Source organism: Globicephala melas, chromosome 7, assembly GCF_963455315.2.
Source record: "Globicephala melas chromosome 7, mGloMel1.2, whole genome shotgun sequence".
In the NCBI taxonomy this organism is placed as follows: domain Eukaryota; kingdom Metazoa; phylum Chordata; class Mammalia; order Artiodactyla; family Delphinidae; genus Globicephala; species Globicephala melas.
Genome location: NC_083320.1, coordinates 7,581,107 through 7,597,489, shown reverse-complemented (window position 1 = coordinate 7,597,489; position 16,383 = coordinate 7,581,107). Strand labels below are relative to the sequence as shown.

General features: G+C 48.6%; 1 protein-coding gene across 2 annotated transcripts in view; it reads left to right on the top strand.

Annotated features, from left to right (window-relative positions):
- DIS3L2 (DIS3 like 3'-5' exoribonuclease 2) overlaps nt 1-16,383 on the top strand; it is a 373,784-nt gene that overhangs the window by 292,475 nt on the left and 64,926 nt on the right. The window contains exon 13 of one of the 2 annotated variants that reach the window (XM_030872348.3): nt 4,890-5,123. The exons of the other annotated variant lie outside the window; for it this stretch is intronic. Within the exon in view, the coding sequence (XP_030728208.1) occupies nt 4,890-5,123 (234 nt within the window). The remainder of the gene's footprint in view (nt 1-4,889; nt 5,124-16,383) is intronic. 2 annotated transcript variants of the gene reach the window in all.

The window sequence follows — 16,383 nt, the reverse complement described above, 5'->3', positions numbered from 1 at the left end:
CTGCCCCCAGAAACCAACACCCGCCCCCCGCCTGGCCCTGTTTGGGTCTCAGCTTTCCTGTTGCCCTTCTCTGGATAAGGCTGCGATGGGTATCCTTGCTGCCTCCCCACAGTGTGGTTTCTTGGCCTAAGAATTTTTTTAGTCCGTGTGTCAGATATGATTCCCAGAATCACTGGATTGTTTTGAAGCAGGATAGGTTCTGCTGCCCGACTGTCACTGGGCCAGGATGTTCTTGCTGGCGCTTCAGAGCTTCCACTTCAGCCCTTTGTATGTTCCAAAAGAAGGTACAGGGCTTCCCTAGTGGCGCAGTGGTTGGGAGTCCGCCTGCCAATGCAGGGGACACGGGTTTGAGTCCTAGTCTGGGAGGATCCCACATGCCGCGGAGCAACTGGGCCCGTGTGCGCCCTAGAGCCCATGCTCCGCAGCAAGAGAGGCCATCACAATGAGAGGCCTGCGTACTGCAACAAAGAGTGGACCCCGCTCACCTCGACTAGAGAAAGTCTGCGCGCAGCAACAAAGACCCAACACTGCCAAAAATAAATTAATTAAAAAAAAAAAAGAAGGTACAGATTTTGTGGAATGCAGGCATTAAGGGAGGGGAGGCTCAAGTAAGGTGAAAGAGCTGTGGGGAGCTTCTCATCAGCGCGGAGTCTCAGATTTGCTGGTGTTCGTGGGTGCTGTCGTTGACTGATAAGAAAACAAGCTGAAGGAGCAGAGGTGCCTGTTAGGAAAAAAAAGAGTAGCTCAAACTGACTGAGATAGTGCAGCCATTCTGTATTACTAGCAAGTTTTTTTTTTGGAGGGGGGGTTGGTTGTTGTTTTTTGGCGGTATGCGGGCCTCTCACTGTTGTGGCCTCTCCCGTTGCAGAGCACAGGCTCCGGATGCGCAGGCTCAGCGGCCATGACTCACGGGCCCGGCCGCTCCGCGGCATGTGGGATCTTCCCGGCCTGGGGCACGAACCTGTGTCCCCTGCATCGGCAGGCAGACTCTCTACCACTGCGCCACCAGGGAAGTCCCACTGCTAGCAAGTTTTGATGAGGAGTGCGAGACTTCTGATTTTGTCAAGTTACAGTTAATACATTTTAAGAACCCCTCAGGATGAAAAGTGGCCCCTGGTCAGGGCTCAGCCCTATAAATGAGGGTTCAGAGGGAGCAACAAAGCTGTTTAGAGCCGGATCCGTGGACTTCAGGGTGGCAGGGTGTCTAGGAACCTCCTGGAACTTACTGCAAAATTTTGTTTGTAAATACTTCAGGGGAGAGGGCCTGGAGCTTTCACTAGCTTTTTAAAGCAGTTCTTGACGCAGCAGTTTGCATGAAAATGGATGCCCAGTCAGGGTGGTACGAGTCTCCCTGCCTGTGTGCGGTGGTTACTCTGTGTGAGTGCAGGGCTTACCTGTGTCTTCTAGGAAAAGAGGACACAGACCTCAAGAGGCCAGATACCCTATGAGCCGGATGCCTGAGGGAGTGTGTGAAAAAGGAGTGGAATCGAACAGAAAGGAACATTTTCCCAAGCTAAAGATGTGGACACAGAAGGAGGAGGATTGACTGACCAGGATTGGAATGAAATGGAGAAAAGCAAACAAGCTGACTCTCCAGGGGGAAGACTTTGCGACCACAAGAATGAATAGGTCGTGGCCCTGTCATCCTAGCAGAGGTTGGAGCAGCTCCATTAGTGGGGAGTTTTCAGGAAATGTGGGTGTGATGGAAGGACAAGCATGGCTGACCTTGAAAGGGGCTCTTCTGGAGGCCTGCACGCACTACTTCCCCACAGGACTGTTGGGCAGTCCCTAGAATTGCCTCTACCATTTCTCTCGCATTCAGCACACACAGACACCTCCTGAGAGCCAAATTCAGGACCCGCTTGCCATAGCAGAAGAGTCATGAGCACAGTATTTGAATTGCTTGTATTTTGAGATAGGAGTAGCTCTTGGAATAGTCCAGAAAGTATAGTTTGAGGGTTTTTTTTTAAAGAAAGAAAGTCTGATATTACAGATTCAAGACTCTTCATAATAAGGCTCTTTGCACTGAACTAAAGAAAAATGTCAGTGGTCGCTACCATTCTCTTCCTGTGCTTCATGGCTGCCATTTCAAGAGTACTGGTTCTTCCTTCATTGGAAGGAGAGGGTATCAGAGGGGTCTCTCTAGCTATCCAGGGTAGGAGCTGTGTCCCCTAGAGGTTTGTGGTGTGGACAGCTGTGGGCTGGGCTCTCCCGTTCCCCACTGGAAACACCTATGGACCCTTCAGATGGTCTTTTTCGGGAAGTCTTGTCTCTGAAGTTGTGGCCACAGTGGTTTACTTGATGAAAAGGGTGTTTGCAAGCCCAGGGAGAAAGTTTCTGCGGCCGATTGGAGTTCCCTGCCTTCTCCCAAGCGCACTCTGCCCCTCAGCACATCTGGCTTTTCCCTGCTCGTGAATCACATTTCCCACAGCATTTATCTCTGACCTTCTCCACTGTCTTCATGCCCTTGAACCCCACCCAGCCCCCTTCACTCTTTGTCCTACACTTTTCCAAAGATCGGGGCCATCCACTGTGAGTGCTCTCACCTTCTCTCTTCTTCCCCTCGAGATCTCCTCCCCCGTCCCCTCCCCTTTTCTTCCTGCCCTCTCCAGGCCACTTTTCCTCTCTCCTGGATGGGTCACCTTGGCACTACTTGGCACTACTCCCTTTGCTCTCTCGCACCGCATCTTCTTTTTGTACTGGCTTCTTCCCCTGCCTGCAAACACGGCACAGGCCTCTGTCCTGCCTGCTCAACAACATCCCTGTCCTACCGTCCTTCTGGAAGCGGTCACCCACACTCATTGCATTGCCTCTACTGCTGGACATTCACCTATCCTTTTTTTTAAAAAAAAAATAAGTTTATTTATTTATTTATTTATTGGCTGTGTTGGGTTTCCATTGCTGCTAGTGGGCTTTCTCTAGTTGCGGCGAGCGGGGGCTACTCTTCATTGCAGTGCGCAGGCTTCTCATCGCAGTGGCTTCTCTGCTGCGGAGCATGGGCTCTAGGCACACGGGCTTCAGTAGCTGTGGCTCGCGGGCTCTAGAGCGCAGGCTCAGTAGTCATGGCGCACGAGCTTAGTTGCTCCGCGGCATGTGGGATCTTCCCAGACCAGGGCTCGAACCCGTGTCCCCTGCATTGGCAGCAGATTCCCAACCACCGTGCCACCAGGGAAGTCCCTCACCCATCCTTAACCCAGAGCGTCCCAAACTTTTTCCCATCATAACACACGCAGAAGATGTTGCTGTTTGAGTGGCACGTGGCATGTGTGTGCCAGGCTGAGGAAAGGCAGGGCTCTGGTTGCCCTGAGGACGAGAAGTGCTGTGGCAGCATCCCTGTAATCCATTCCCAGCACATGCCTGAGATCTTTGCAATTCGACCCTGTCCGCCGCCCCTCGCCATACTTTTCCCCCTAAAATAGCCTTCCTAAAGACCACCAGTAACTAAATGCAAAGACCTTTTCTTTGTTTCCGTCTTCGTTGACATCCAAGTGGCATTTGACATACACTAGTGGTTGAGCGCTCAGACTCTGGGGCGGGCCTGCCTGCGTTCAGTTCCTGGCTTTGCTGTTCTCTAGTGGTATGACCTTGGGCAGCTTATTTAATGTGTCTCTGCCTTGCTTTCCTCATTTGCAGAATGAGGATAATAAAATACCTACCTCCTAGGGTTGCTGTGTGAGTTTAATAGTTGCCGTACGGAAAGTGTGTAAGCGGTGCCTCTCTCGTCAGAAGTGCCGGGAGTGTCTGCTGTAACTTTTGAGTCCCCCTTCTCTGAGGCCCTTTCTCCTGTTTCTCCTAATATTGGACGCTCCCAATCTTTCTCCTGGCTCTTTGAACTCCCTTGGTTTTTGTTTGTTTCCATTCTCCAGTTTCTCTTTTGGCTCCCCAAAATGGAGGAGGGCGTAGAGAATGCAGCCTCGACTCTCCTACTTACCTTCTTCCCTTCTTGGACCCTCTGGTCGATGATGCCAGCTCCCACCTTCAGCCCAGTCATTGCCCCAGGCCCCGAGTGCCTGCTGCAGATCGCCCTCTGGATCTCCTCCCTGCACCTCAGACCCAGGAGTCCCCAAAATATTTGAATGTTTTATTTTTGTTTTAAAAGTAATAAATGTTCATTATAGAGAATACAGACACATTGAAAGGATTAAACATCTTTAATCCCACCACTCAGCAAGCACCACTGCTGAAAGGCTCTCCAGCTGGGCTGCGTTTCCCCCAGGGAACATTTAGCAACGTCTGAAGACATTTTTGGTTTTCATCTCGGGGTTTGGGGGAGGTGCTACCGGCCTTTAGTGGGTAGAGTCCAAGGATGCCACTGAGCATTTTACAGAGCACAAGAGAGAATTAGCCCAGTAGTGCCAGGGCTGAGAAACCCTGTTCTGGACCTTTGTCTCTACATAAATGCTCCAAATAGAGCAAACTGGAATTGGTTTCCTGGCTGCCTCCGTCCTGCTTTGCACCTGTGTTCTCTGTTTCTGTCCATGGCCGCACCTTCTCTTTCAGCCCCCATCAGGTCCAGTAAGATTCCCCACCTGTCACATCTTCGGCGTCCATCCCTTCTCCCTTCCAGTTTGGCATTGATGGCCACTCTCCCAACTCATGAGAAAGCCTCCAGCAGGCCCTTCGCCTCAAGCCTCCTGCTCGGCCTCGCCCGTGCCTCCCGTGTGCTTAGAGGCCGCTCGTCGACTTCCACCGCCTGCAGAGTCCGTGCCCTGAGCTCCCTAAGGGCAGTAGCTCCCCATATGACTGCTCTTTGTACCCCGCCAGAACCAAGTGGCGCTCTGAGCACAAAGCCGGCGCTCAGTGGATCTGTAGAACTTGTACTAATGAATGGTTGCGTGAAAGAAGAAAGCCGAAAAACATTCTCCCTCACAACCTGTCCATCTTTGCAGATCCTCAGTGAATGGTTTGGCCAGACTGTCATCCGCTCCTGCACCAAACTGAGCTATGAACATGCACAGAGCATGATTGAAGGCCCCACTAGGAAGATCCCCGAGGAGGAGCTGCCCCCCGTCTCCCCGGAGCACACCAGTGAGGAAGTGCACCGGGCTGTTTTGAACCTCCACCATATCGCAAAGGAGTTACGCCAGCAGCGGTTTGTGGACGGCGCACTTCGTTTGGATCAGGTCAGTCGCTGCTTTTTTGTCAACAACCAGCAGGTTTGACTTCGGCCAGAACCTAGTGTGTGTGAGGTTTCGCGCGGCAGTCCTGGGCTCCCCCCTCCTCCTTTCCTCAATCACTGCGCTGAAATAGTGTCCTCTGAGGCAGGCAGGAACCACCCCCCACCTGCCCTGCCAACTCCACAGGCACCCAGGGCCTGATGACATGAGCCAAGGCGAAAGGGTGGTGTCTGTCTGGGTGGCTCCGTGACCAGAACTCCCATCTGGTCTTCCTGGTGAGGCTGGATCCAGTACTTGATCCTCACCCAGTTTCCATCTCACATCCCTCTTACGGGAGTTGGGAACAGGAATCATGGAAGTGTAGAAAGCAGTTGACCAATATCTGATTGTTAGGCTTTAAAACAAAAGTGTTCCTTCTTATCCCTTGTCTTCCAAAAAGATTTATATGTTTACAAATATCTGGATTAATATCTGAAAAAGCAGAGAACTGAGGAGACTGTAGAACGTTGGCTGTTGAAGAGAGCAGTGGCCCCGAATAGTATCGATTGCTCTTGAGTACCACGGGCATGCTGACGGCCCTCTGGGACTCAGACAGCTGCCACTCAGACCTGGTCGACTTCCACGTCTGAGAGTTGGTAATTCTTAAGATCCAGCAATTCCTTCCTCATTACTTGCCAGTACGTTACAGAGTAGAGCCTTTGTTCCATATCGTGCAGCCTTTTTCTTCTCATTTATATTTCTTACCCGAGCCCCAGAGAACTCGCTCTCCTCCCCTGGTCTCTGTACGCTGTGGGAAGTCTCTGGGAGTTTGGAAAATGAGTTGGGCCACACGATTGGCTGAGGGAGCCGTTCGTCAGACCATTGGCAGAGCGCAGCCTCGCAGAGACTTCTTTCTCTGAGCCTTTCCGCTTGGAGAGATCTCAAAGTAGAGTAGTTTATCAGAAATTATGATGAATTATGAGTAGCTTATCAGTAGTTTAACAGCCCTTGTTTTAAAACTTTCTAATTGAAGATTTCATTGCGTCCTACTTTTTGTGATAAACTTACACAAATGCTTCTCAGAAGGCATGGCAAACAGTTGCTGCTCTGGGCCTACGAATAAGTTAGTGGCTCTTGGGACAAATGGATCATCTGTTCTCCCTGTGCTTGGAGGAGTCAAGGCATCTTCTGGAACCCTCATGCCCCTCCTTCCCTTGCCTGGGCTCAGGTAGCCTGAGCAGACCTGCCTGCTCGAGAATGCCACTTGGGAGACAGTAGACAGAGTGGCTGCTGAAGGAGATGGCAGAGCCAGTGGAAGAGGCGTCACGGGCATGGAAGAGGATGGAGGATCTCCTCTCCTTCCTTTAGTGAGATCATTCTTTGGGGCGTGAAGCTCATTCTCACTTACCAGCGGCTGCCTGGTTGTAAATCCAAGGATGCTTCTCAGTGTTTGCTTCCTGGACTTCTGTCCTGCCTTTGGCCCAGGAGAGAAGCAGAGAAGCAGACTGGTTCTCTGCTTCTCTTCATACATCTCTAGTCATGTCCTGCTGGTCCCTTTGCTGGAGCCTCTTCCTCTGTTCACCTCTTTACGGTTGGCATTCCCTGGAGTCTACCCCACCCTCTTTTTCTCTATCCACACTGTCTCCCTGAATGAATTCCTGTGTTCTTATGATTTTAATTACCAGTTAGATGCTGATAACACCAAAATTAGTTTCTCCGGCCCTGCCCTTCTTCCCAGGCACTACACAGGCCTCTCCACCTGCGTCCCTGGACTCCTCACCTGGCTGCCCCACGGTCCTCTCCGCCAGTGCTCGCCGCACCTTCTGCCCGACACAGTGAGCAGTGCCCACGGTGTGCTGCACGTGCTGGCTGTGCTCCCTTCCACCAGGAGTTGTGTGTATCAAGGGTCAGCCCTCTTTATTCCCATCCTGCTACACCAGTTGTACATGTTGTTATAATTATGCAGTTTAACTGAATATTAGGTAAACTGATCAAATAAGAACATTTTTAAAAGCTGGTGTTTCTGTGAAAACTAAGTTAAATGGTTTGGAAACACTCGATGAAGAAGAATCTCCAAAAGTTCTGCTGTTTGGGTGTGACAACTATAGAAGAGTGGGGAAAAGATCATAAAATTCAGGAGGGGGCTTCCCTGGTGGTACAGCGGTTGAGAGTCCGCCTGCCAATGCAGGGGACACGGGTTCGTGCCCCGGCCCAGGAAGATCCCGCATGCCGTGGAGCGGCTGGGCCCGGGAGCCATGGCCGCTGAGCCTGCGCGTCCGGAGCCTGTGCTTCGCAACTGGAGAGGCCACAACAGTGAGAGGCCCGCGTATCGCAAAAAAAAAAAAAAAATTCAGGAGGAATTCTGTACTGAGATTGCTTTACAGATGTCTAAGCTCTCACTCTCTTTTAATGAAACAAAAACTATAAATTATACATGATGAATTACGAGTAGTTTATCAGAAAAAAGTATGTAGAAATCCAATTAGCATACCTTTTCAAAAAGCTTTACATTTTTTCTGAAAGTGAATGAATGTAAATTTATATAAATTAAGTAAAACAAATGTTTAGTTATGTATGTATCTCTTCTGTATGATTCCCCTCTTTAGCCAGCTGCTGGAAAAACTAACCCACCACTGCTTCAGGCACATCAAATGAGAAGGTTCTGCTATACCGTTTTAGAAACCTTTCCCCATCAGATTGTTATAAAATTGGATTGAATTAAATATGTTAAATACGCTAAACACTGTAAGAGACCATCAGCAATCTCAGCTCGCATTAGGAGGGGTGTGGTAGTCAGTCAGGGTGGAAGAATGATCACAGTTTCAAGTTGATACTGATCTGTTGGCATGTCTTAGAGTCAGAATTTTATTGCTGAAAATAACTTTTTAATTAATTTTTATTGGAGTGTAGTTGATTTACAGTGTTTTCTTTCTGCTGTACAGCAAAGTGAATCAGTTATACGTATGCATATATCCACTCTTAGATTCTTTTCCCATAGAGCCCATTACAGAGTATTGAGTAGAGTTCCCTGTGCTATACAGTAGGTCCTTATTAGTTATCTATTTTATAGTATATAGTAGTGTGTATATGTCAATCCCAATGAAAATAACTTTAGATACCTGTATTTCATCAGCCCTCTCAATTTATAGATTAGAAGCTGAAGTCCCCAAAGGTTAGATGAGTTGCTTATATGCAAGAAACCCAGATAGCCCACTCTTTGTTCGCTTTTCCTCCATTTACACCATGCTGACTTGAGAGAGAAAAGTTTTACTTCAAAGTGAGAAAAAAACCCTTCAAGTCCTAATTAGGTTCCAGTTAATTAAGGTTTGAAAATAATGGAATTGCATCCTTGGAGCTGATTCCTTGGTTCCCCAGAAAACAAGTGTGTGGACCACAGCTTTAGAAGAAGGAGCACATCGATCTCCTGTAGCGAGGGACACTGGCAAGATCCTTTATAAATCAGCTAAACGGCCCCATTCAGCCGTCCCTGCGTTTGTTCTCCCGTGCCTACTGCCTGCGTTTGCCCTCGCGAAAACCCACTTCTCCTCAGTGCTTCTGGCATAGCCTGCTGTTTGGAGCTGCTCTCTGATGCTTTGTTTGCCCCAGTTCACTGTGTCCTCGTTTTTGGTGGCAGTCCTAAAAAAAATATGTCCTCCTACACCAGCCTCAGTTAGAGAGGGTCCATGAGAGGCCTCCGTGAGAGGGGACAACATCTGTGTCACGCTGTACGCCCTTGAACGCAGAATAAACCTGCTAAGCCAGCAGTTTTGCCTTTCCAAGAAATCAGTTTACTGTGATGATCTCCAGAATGAGTGAGGTGGAGGACACCAGCGTGGGGCCTATTTGTCAGGTCGAGGACAGACTGGTTTGGAGGTCACAGTAACCGCAGAAACGCAGAGCAGCTCGGTCACTGGGTGATTGCAGGCAACAGCTTAGGCCAGAGCTGCCTGGCCCATGTCTGAGACAGTGCACCCTCAGGCCGCAGGGCCACCGGAGCTGGCTCCAGTCCCCTGGGACCACCTGCCTGCAGTCCTGTGTGCTTACCCAGCGTATGCTCAAATATTAGCAAGTTCTGTATGTACTGTGGTGTGAAACAGACTGCGCAGCACTGCCTTCGAGGTTGGTTGGACTACTCCAAGCATCTTTTTTACCTAGAGGGCGAACCTAGTTCTAAGAGGTCCTAGCTCAGTGAAATGATGCGCCTTTGCTTCGCTGCCCCGAAAGTCAGTGCAGGTGCCGAGTGCATTCTATGTGCTTTTTGGTTGGGTGAGTTGAATAATATCCCTTGTTTTCTGCTGCCATGTTAAATCTAGAATTGAACGCAGGTGCTTGTGTTATTTTATTGATTTATAACACGTCACTCCTGTTTCTTAAAAGGAGACTCCCATAAAGGGAGTCCCAGACTTTTCTGTGTTTGTAGTAAAAGTAATCATAATGGCTTATAATGATATGCAAATCTTGAGCTTTGGGGAAGGGGAGCCGTGAGAGGCCTCCACCCCCTGCTCTGGTTGCCGGGGGCGGGGGGGGGGTGCGCAAGCTCCCTGGCACTTCTGTTTGTGCACACCTGGTAGCCTGCTCCCACCTAGGGGTGGAGATGACCCTGCCTGACTCTGACATGATAGGATGACTCTGACATGATAGAATGCCTCCTTTTGGAGTTCTGTGCCTGGGCCGTTGCCTTCAGAAAGGATAGCAAGGGAGGATAGTGGGGTGCTAAATAGAGCCCCCAAACAAAAACTTCTTAGGCAATATTGACTGTTTTCAGGAAACTACACCTACAGCTTTCTGGCGCTTTCTCTCCAGCCCGACCTTGCTCAGTCAGGTGATAGCGCTTAGAGGCCACTCTGTGTGAGGGCTTCTGGAGAAACAAGCATGACTGCAGGAAACTGTGCCACTTCTGGGGTCCCCGGCGGGTGGTCAGGGGATGTGAATGACTCCTGCTGAGCCGTTGACTTTCTGAATTTAGAGAAAGTTATAGTGAAGAAAATCTGGTGTTTCCATAGAACTAAAGGAGCCTTTACTAAATTCTCAGCTTCATCTTATATGATTCCCACCTGGCACAGTTCTGAAGCCCAAACCTCAGGCAGTTTCTTTGAGTGGACTTGATCGTAAAGGTAAACTTATTGGTGGAAACAATTTTTAGATACCTTGGGACCCAAGCTGCTGTGGAAGGCTCTTATGGATGACCTTGGCCTAGCCCAGCCTTTTAAGTAAGGGCTCGGCAGACTTTCTGCAAAGGGCCAGCTAGCAGATATTTTAGGCTTTGTAGGCCGTCTGGTCTCTGTCTCAACTACTCAACCCTGCTGTTGTAGTGTGAAAGCAGCCGGGGACAAACAAATGAGTGTGGCTGTGTCCAGTACAACTTTATGGACACTGAAATCTGAATTTCATATAATTTTCATGTCACAAAACAGTATTCTTCCTCTGATTATTTGTGAATCATTTAAAAATATAAAAACTGTTCCTAGCTTGTGAGCCATACAGAAAGTAGGTGGTAGGCCACATTTGACCTGTGGTCTGTAGTATGCTGACCCTGCTTAAATGAAATCCAGCTCTCTTACCCAGTCAGCTTTTAGCAGCCCTTCACCACTGCACTGGGGAGTTGGGCTGCTAATAGAGAACACTTGCGCTGAGTTACCTCTCAGGATAGTTTCACGCAATTAAGTAAATTATTCCTTTGATTAGTATCATGCTTAGCAGGTCCAGTTGGAGGCTAGAAGTAAAGGAATGAATCCATTTAGCACCAGTTCCCTTACCCTATTTACAGTCAGGTAGCTTTAATTAGCCTGAAGCAAGAAGAGCAGTGGTTCTTAATTTCCCACCTCTGCAAGCTCAGCAGCCTCTTCACAGTCAGATCTCATCCCATCCACCCCGCCTTCCTGAGCCCACCTGCAGAGACACTGGCTCTGCCATCTGGTAGGATGCCGAAGGTGGGAAGACAGCCATTGCAAAACTTGACTCACAGAAAGCTGTATGGCGTTTCTCCCCCCACATCCCCGACCCCTGCTGCTGTATGTAGCAACGTGTTTTGTTGGATCGTGCATTTAAAAATATAGTTAAGTATGTTTCTGTTCCTTATCTACAATGCAGTTATTTTTAAGAAATGAGCATTCCAGCTCTCTGCTGTTTTAATTTTTGTACAGTGTGATAGTTGGTGCAAGGTAAGAAGGATGGGCATAATCATCCTATCTGGCTCTTCCTTGATCTTATTATTTATGTCATCACTTGAGCACAAGAGTAAGCTACTGATCAGGCGGTTGGATATGTTTGTAGACTTGGTCTCTATTTTCTTAGTCATAGAGTCCTCCCTTCAGCAGCATGTCTTCAGAAAGCATTTATTGGGTACAGAAAGCAAGTATGTGGTAGGTGCTGGAAATGAACAGTCCCCGTCCTTAAGTTTATAGTGTAGTGAAGGAGCCGGCAGACCACACAGAAAACGTTAAGTGCTGCGACAGAGCTGTCGCAGAGTGTGGTGAGACTGCATTGGAGAGGCTGGGCCCAGTCTCGGGATCAGGGAAGACTTCCCAGCAGGGGCGGTGTGTACACCAAGGCCTTTAAAAGACTTGAGGGGCTAGCCAGGCTCCGAATGCACGGGGTGGGGCACTTCATGCAAACTGCTGGCGCAGGCGTGGCAGGGGCGAGGGGTGGCGCCTTTGGGCAGCATCGCATTGCTCCAGGTCGTGTGGTGTGGCCTGCGAAGAGAGAGCAGCTCGAGGAGGGAGCAGGGACCAGGCCGTGAAGTCTGCAGGAGCGGGCTCGGGGAGCCGCGGGACGATTTCAGATACAGAAGGGACGTGATCAGAACTGTGTTCTAGAAAGAGCTTACTGGCTGTAGTATGGAGAGTAGACTGAAAGAAGAAAGTAAAGGAAGCTTATATTCCAAGAGAGAAATGACAAGGGCCCAACCTGAGATCGAGCCCCTGGGGAGAGAGAAAATCACAGATCCGAGCGAGGAAGGAGTATCGGCAAGCCTTGACAAATGGACTGTCCTGATTAGATGTGGAAGGAGGGGGCGGGCGGTGAGGGAGGAGATTTGAATCAGGGGGTCCGGCTTCAGGTTCAGGCATTGTGCATTGATGCAGTACCATGGACTGACCAGGAAATACCTTAGGATAGGAGAGCTGAGAAGAAAGCAGATGACTTCCACTGAGGGTCTGTTGCGTTTGAGGGGCCAGCTGGAGACAGAACAGGTCGAGATGTGGAATAAGCATGTGGGCATAGAGGTCTGGAGGTCAGTCAGGAGGGCTCACCTAGAGGTAGCCATTTGGGAGCCAGCAGCCTCAAAATGGTCCTTAAGCTGCAGAGAAATGAGCTGTAGTGGGGAGGCATGTGGCACCAGACGCACAGGAGGGCGAGAAACACTTCCTCCTGCTCTGTTCTTAGTTCCTCCACTCTGTTCTTAGTTAGGCCCCTTTGGTCCCCACTTTTTCCTTAGAAAGGAAGCTTTAAATCAGGTTATGAAAGCAAAAGTATATTCTTGTTAATATTTGGGTATATTGTGATTTCTTATGAATTTCCCACTTCAGGTAGGAGGGAGGAGTGGTTAGCGTAGCATACATGTAGTTTTTATATTCTGCATTTTAATATTACATAAGTTTTTCCCCATGTCATTCAAAATTCTTCTAAAACCTTATAATGCCTATGTAATATTCCATCATACGAATATGCTCTTAAACACTTAACCTTGCCCCAATTGTGGATTTTTAGTTTCTGATTTTTTGATACTATAAATAATGCCGTGGCCATCTATGTTCATAAATCTTTATTGTGATCTCTGGTTATTTCTTTAGGACAGTCCTGGAACTGTGCTGATGGGGTCAGAAATATAGACATATTTAAGAATTTTGAAACATTGCCACATTCCCTTCCAGAAAGATCACAGCAGTTTATCCTCTTTCCAGTAGCCTGTGAATAAGGGCACCTATGATGGAAATACCTGTCAGGAGTTCTCTGGCTACATGGAGGGGGTGGGGGTGGGGGTTGGTCTCTCTCTCTCACTCTCTTTCTCTGAGTCAGACTAGGTCTCCTGAAATGTCCCAGTGACTGTGGTCTTGGATTTCATCTTTCCTATTGTTCAGTGTGTTACAGCATAGACTCTTCCTATTTGCATTAGCTATTATTAAAAAAAATACTCATAAGGGTCCTAGACTGTAAAATGGTAAGAGAGGCGGTTCAGAGCTTCTTCCTAAACTCGGTAAAGTCGAGACTGGAGAGTGGTCGCCTGCCCCAAACAAAGTCCTTCTTTCTACTCCTTAGACTCAATAAGAAACCCATCCTATTTGAAATGGTGCTGAGAACTATCGTTGCAGTCTCAGGTCCTTGGAGAACATTTGTAACCTCACTAACCTTTTTTGTTGCTCTCACGTCCTGTGTGTAGCTGTCACACGTTGTTTGGGTTGGCCTGACATGAAGAATTAAAAGGAAATCCAACTGAATTAAGACTAAAGAGGACAGAGCTGCTCTGTGTCATCTCTGCCACCATAAGAATTGCTGCACTTCTCTTTAAGGTAGTGGTAAACAGTACAGGAAGGCTTTTACTAGAAGTTCAGAGCTTCTGGTTAAATGTTGACAGGCAGCGCATCACGTCAGCCATGGAGATAGTTCTAGAATCAGGGAGGCTTAAAGAGTAATTATCACCCTGTCAGAATTTTCCCCTTTTTCCCAGTTACCAGTTTCATTATTATGAGCAAGATTTTCATCTTCATCTGTTCGTCTCATTTATACATATACCCGCAGCCAAGAGTCTGTGCTCTTTTGAGCCCTTCAGCCCCCAGGCTGTCTAGGATGGCTCTGGGGCGCAGTGGAGCAGCTGAGGAGGGAACCGCCACCGCCTCCAGCTTTCAGGGAACGTGGGGCACAGGACTCCCCAGTCAGAGGGTATTGAAATCTTTCCCTTGAAGGAGAGATTGGTTTAGTAATCACACTAATTTCCTATGGAACCAGAGCAAACAATCCACATTTATGCATCCCAAGGCGTGGACAAGAGACAGCCTTGAAAACCTGACCTAGTTGTGTATAAGTAGCGCTAATTACACCCACTTATGTGAGTTGGTAACTGTTTGTGGCTTGTTAGCGTACACATAAAAACCAACCTGTATCATTAAGTGTCGGAGTAACTCTGCTGAGCAGCTTGTTATTATAACCCTAAACTTTTCATGTGCTCACTCTTCCTTTAGGCATGTCACATAGTCAATTACTCATAATTTTCAAAAATTGGAAGGAATACAGGTAGTATTATTCTGGAAGTTGTTAAAAATACAGACTCAGACATGATTTCCGGCTCTCACTGGACAGATATTTCTTGAGTTCCTATCGTGTTACAAGTACTACTACTCATAGTTCTATGAAGGAGCCTTAGGCAGTGGAAGACAGACTTTCCACCCTAAAGTTGCTTAGTGAATTTGTGAAGAACTGTGTGTACTTACAAGAAACTTCAGTAAGATAAAAGCAAGGGCATAGTGAGTTGACACAGGGCTAAAGGAATACCCAACCTGATGGTTCTTAGGTAGATGGGATTAGTGAAAGAAGGCTGCTTGGGAAGGGAAGCCCTGAATCACATGGTAAACAAAGTGAAGGACATGATTGGTGAAGAGCTGAGGGTCACCGATTGCCCACCCTGTTGAGATTTAAGGTCGTGTTCCATCACACTCCTGTCCCTTCTGAGTTCTGAACCACTGAGAAATAGACACACAAGTCAGACCGAGATCAAAAGATTCCATCTATTACTGATAAAGTTTGGATTAGAGAAGGCAGCTTGAGCCAGTTCGAGCATTTGGAACAGCCCAGAAGTTGATGCTGTAAAAAGAAACTCTGATTGTGGGGTGATTAGAGGGGGCAGAAAGTAGCCAGAGGCAGAGAGGGGAACGTGCCCTCTACCCGACTGGGGGCCGGGGATACCGGGCACCGAGTCCTAGCGTGGCCTTCGCTACTAGGTGCCCTCCAGTGCAGTGGCTGCCAGTGAGGACCAGTAGCTGATGCCCTTGGTCAGAATGGCCAGAATATATCCTCAGCAGAGCTCTGAAGACTGCTTTTTATATAACTTTAGCGAGTAAGCATGGCTCCCACTCCACCCCTAGAAGCTTTTCACTTGCCTTCCGGTTCTTTCTGCTTGCCTATTATCCAGGCTCATTTCTTATAGAACGGAAAATCTCTACCCCCACCACTGTAAACCTTTCTTAGTTTCCAGGAAGCTGAAGACTGAAACTGAATCCTGCTGCAGAGAAGCTTGCACTGGCCAGCGCATCCATCCCGCCTCCCGCTTAGGGCTCCCAGAGCACTTTGTTTATACGTGTCACCTGTCTTGATCACGTTTTCATGTTGCCTGGTCATTTTCCATTTGCTTCCCTGTCTCCTTCCCTAAAGCTGTAAGTTCCCTAAGGGTAAGGACAGCATCTGTTCACCTTTATATCTCCAGCCCCTGCCCAGTGCTTGTTGTTAAGGGTGTTTCAAGGTCTCTAAGCATCTCTGTACATATTGGTCTTTTTAAAAAGACGATGGGGCAGTTGTGATCTGGGAGAAGGACTGTAGCTCTAGAAGAGAGGTGTGCTTATGTAAGAGAATTAAATGCTTATTATGAATCAGAGAGGTTTCCTCCTCTTTTGAATGAAAGGGTTGGGTGTTTGATTACTTGCCAGGGCATACAGGGTGTAGGACAGGGTGTAATGAGGGCTTTCTCAAGGTGGAGCTGCCTGGACAGGTGTGAGGAGCCGGGAAGCTTTAGCACCCCAGGGGGCTGGCAGTGCTTCTGAGGCTTCCTGAGCACTTCTGTGTTCACCGCTGTATCCTCAGACCAAGCTGTGCCCCTCAGGGAGCCCGGCAAAAGAGGCTCTCTGGGGGAAGGCAAAGAGACCCCCAGTGTGCCCCCCTGGAAAGGGAGATGCTCAGGCTTGTTGGAGACCTGATTTGCCGGCGTGGCAAGGTGGGCAAGGCACCAAGCCCCGCCACCTGCCTTTTGCAAAGAGTCCTTCTGGGGTGAGCTAACATCAGCCTCCATCCGCCCTTCCCCCATGGTGAGATGGAAACGATCTGTATACCATGGTGGGATCCCCAGCCTAATCCTCCCTCTGGGAATTCTGATCAGAGCCTGCTTTTGCTTTTAATGGAAATGATTTCCACAAGACAGAGTTTCTGTATTAGTTGCTGCTGGGCTGTCTGAGAAAAGAACTCACATCACAGCTGGGGTTGAGATTGTGCCCAGATGATTCAAACTTAAGTCCTTAGCATTTCCAGGGGGCAGTGAAGTCAGACAAAGGGCTCTCACCCTGACAAGATGGTATATAAGAAACTG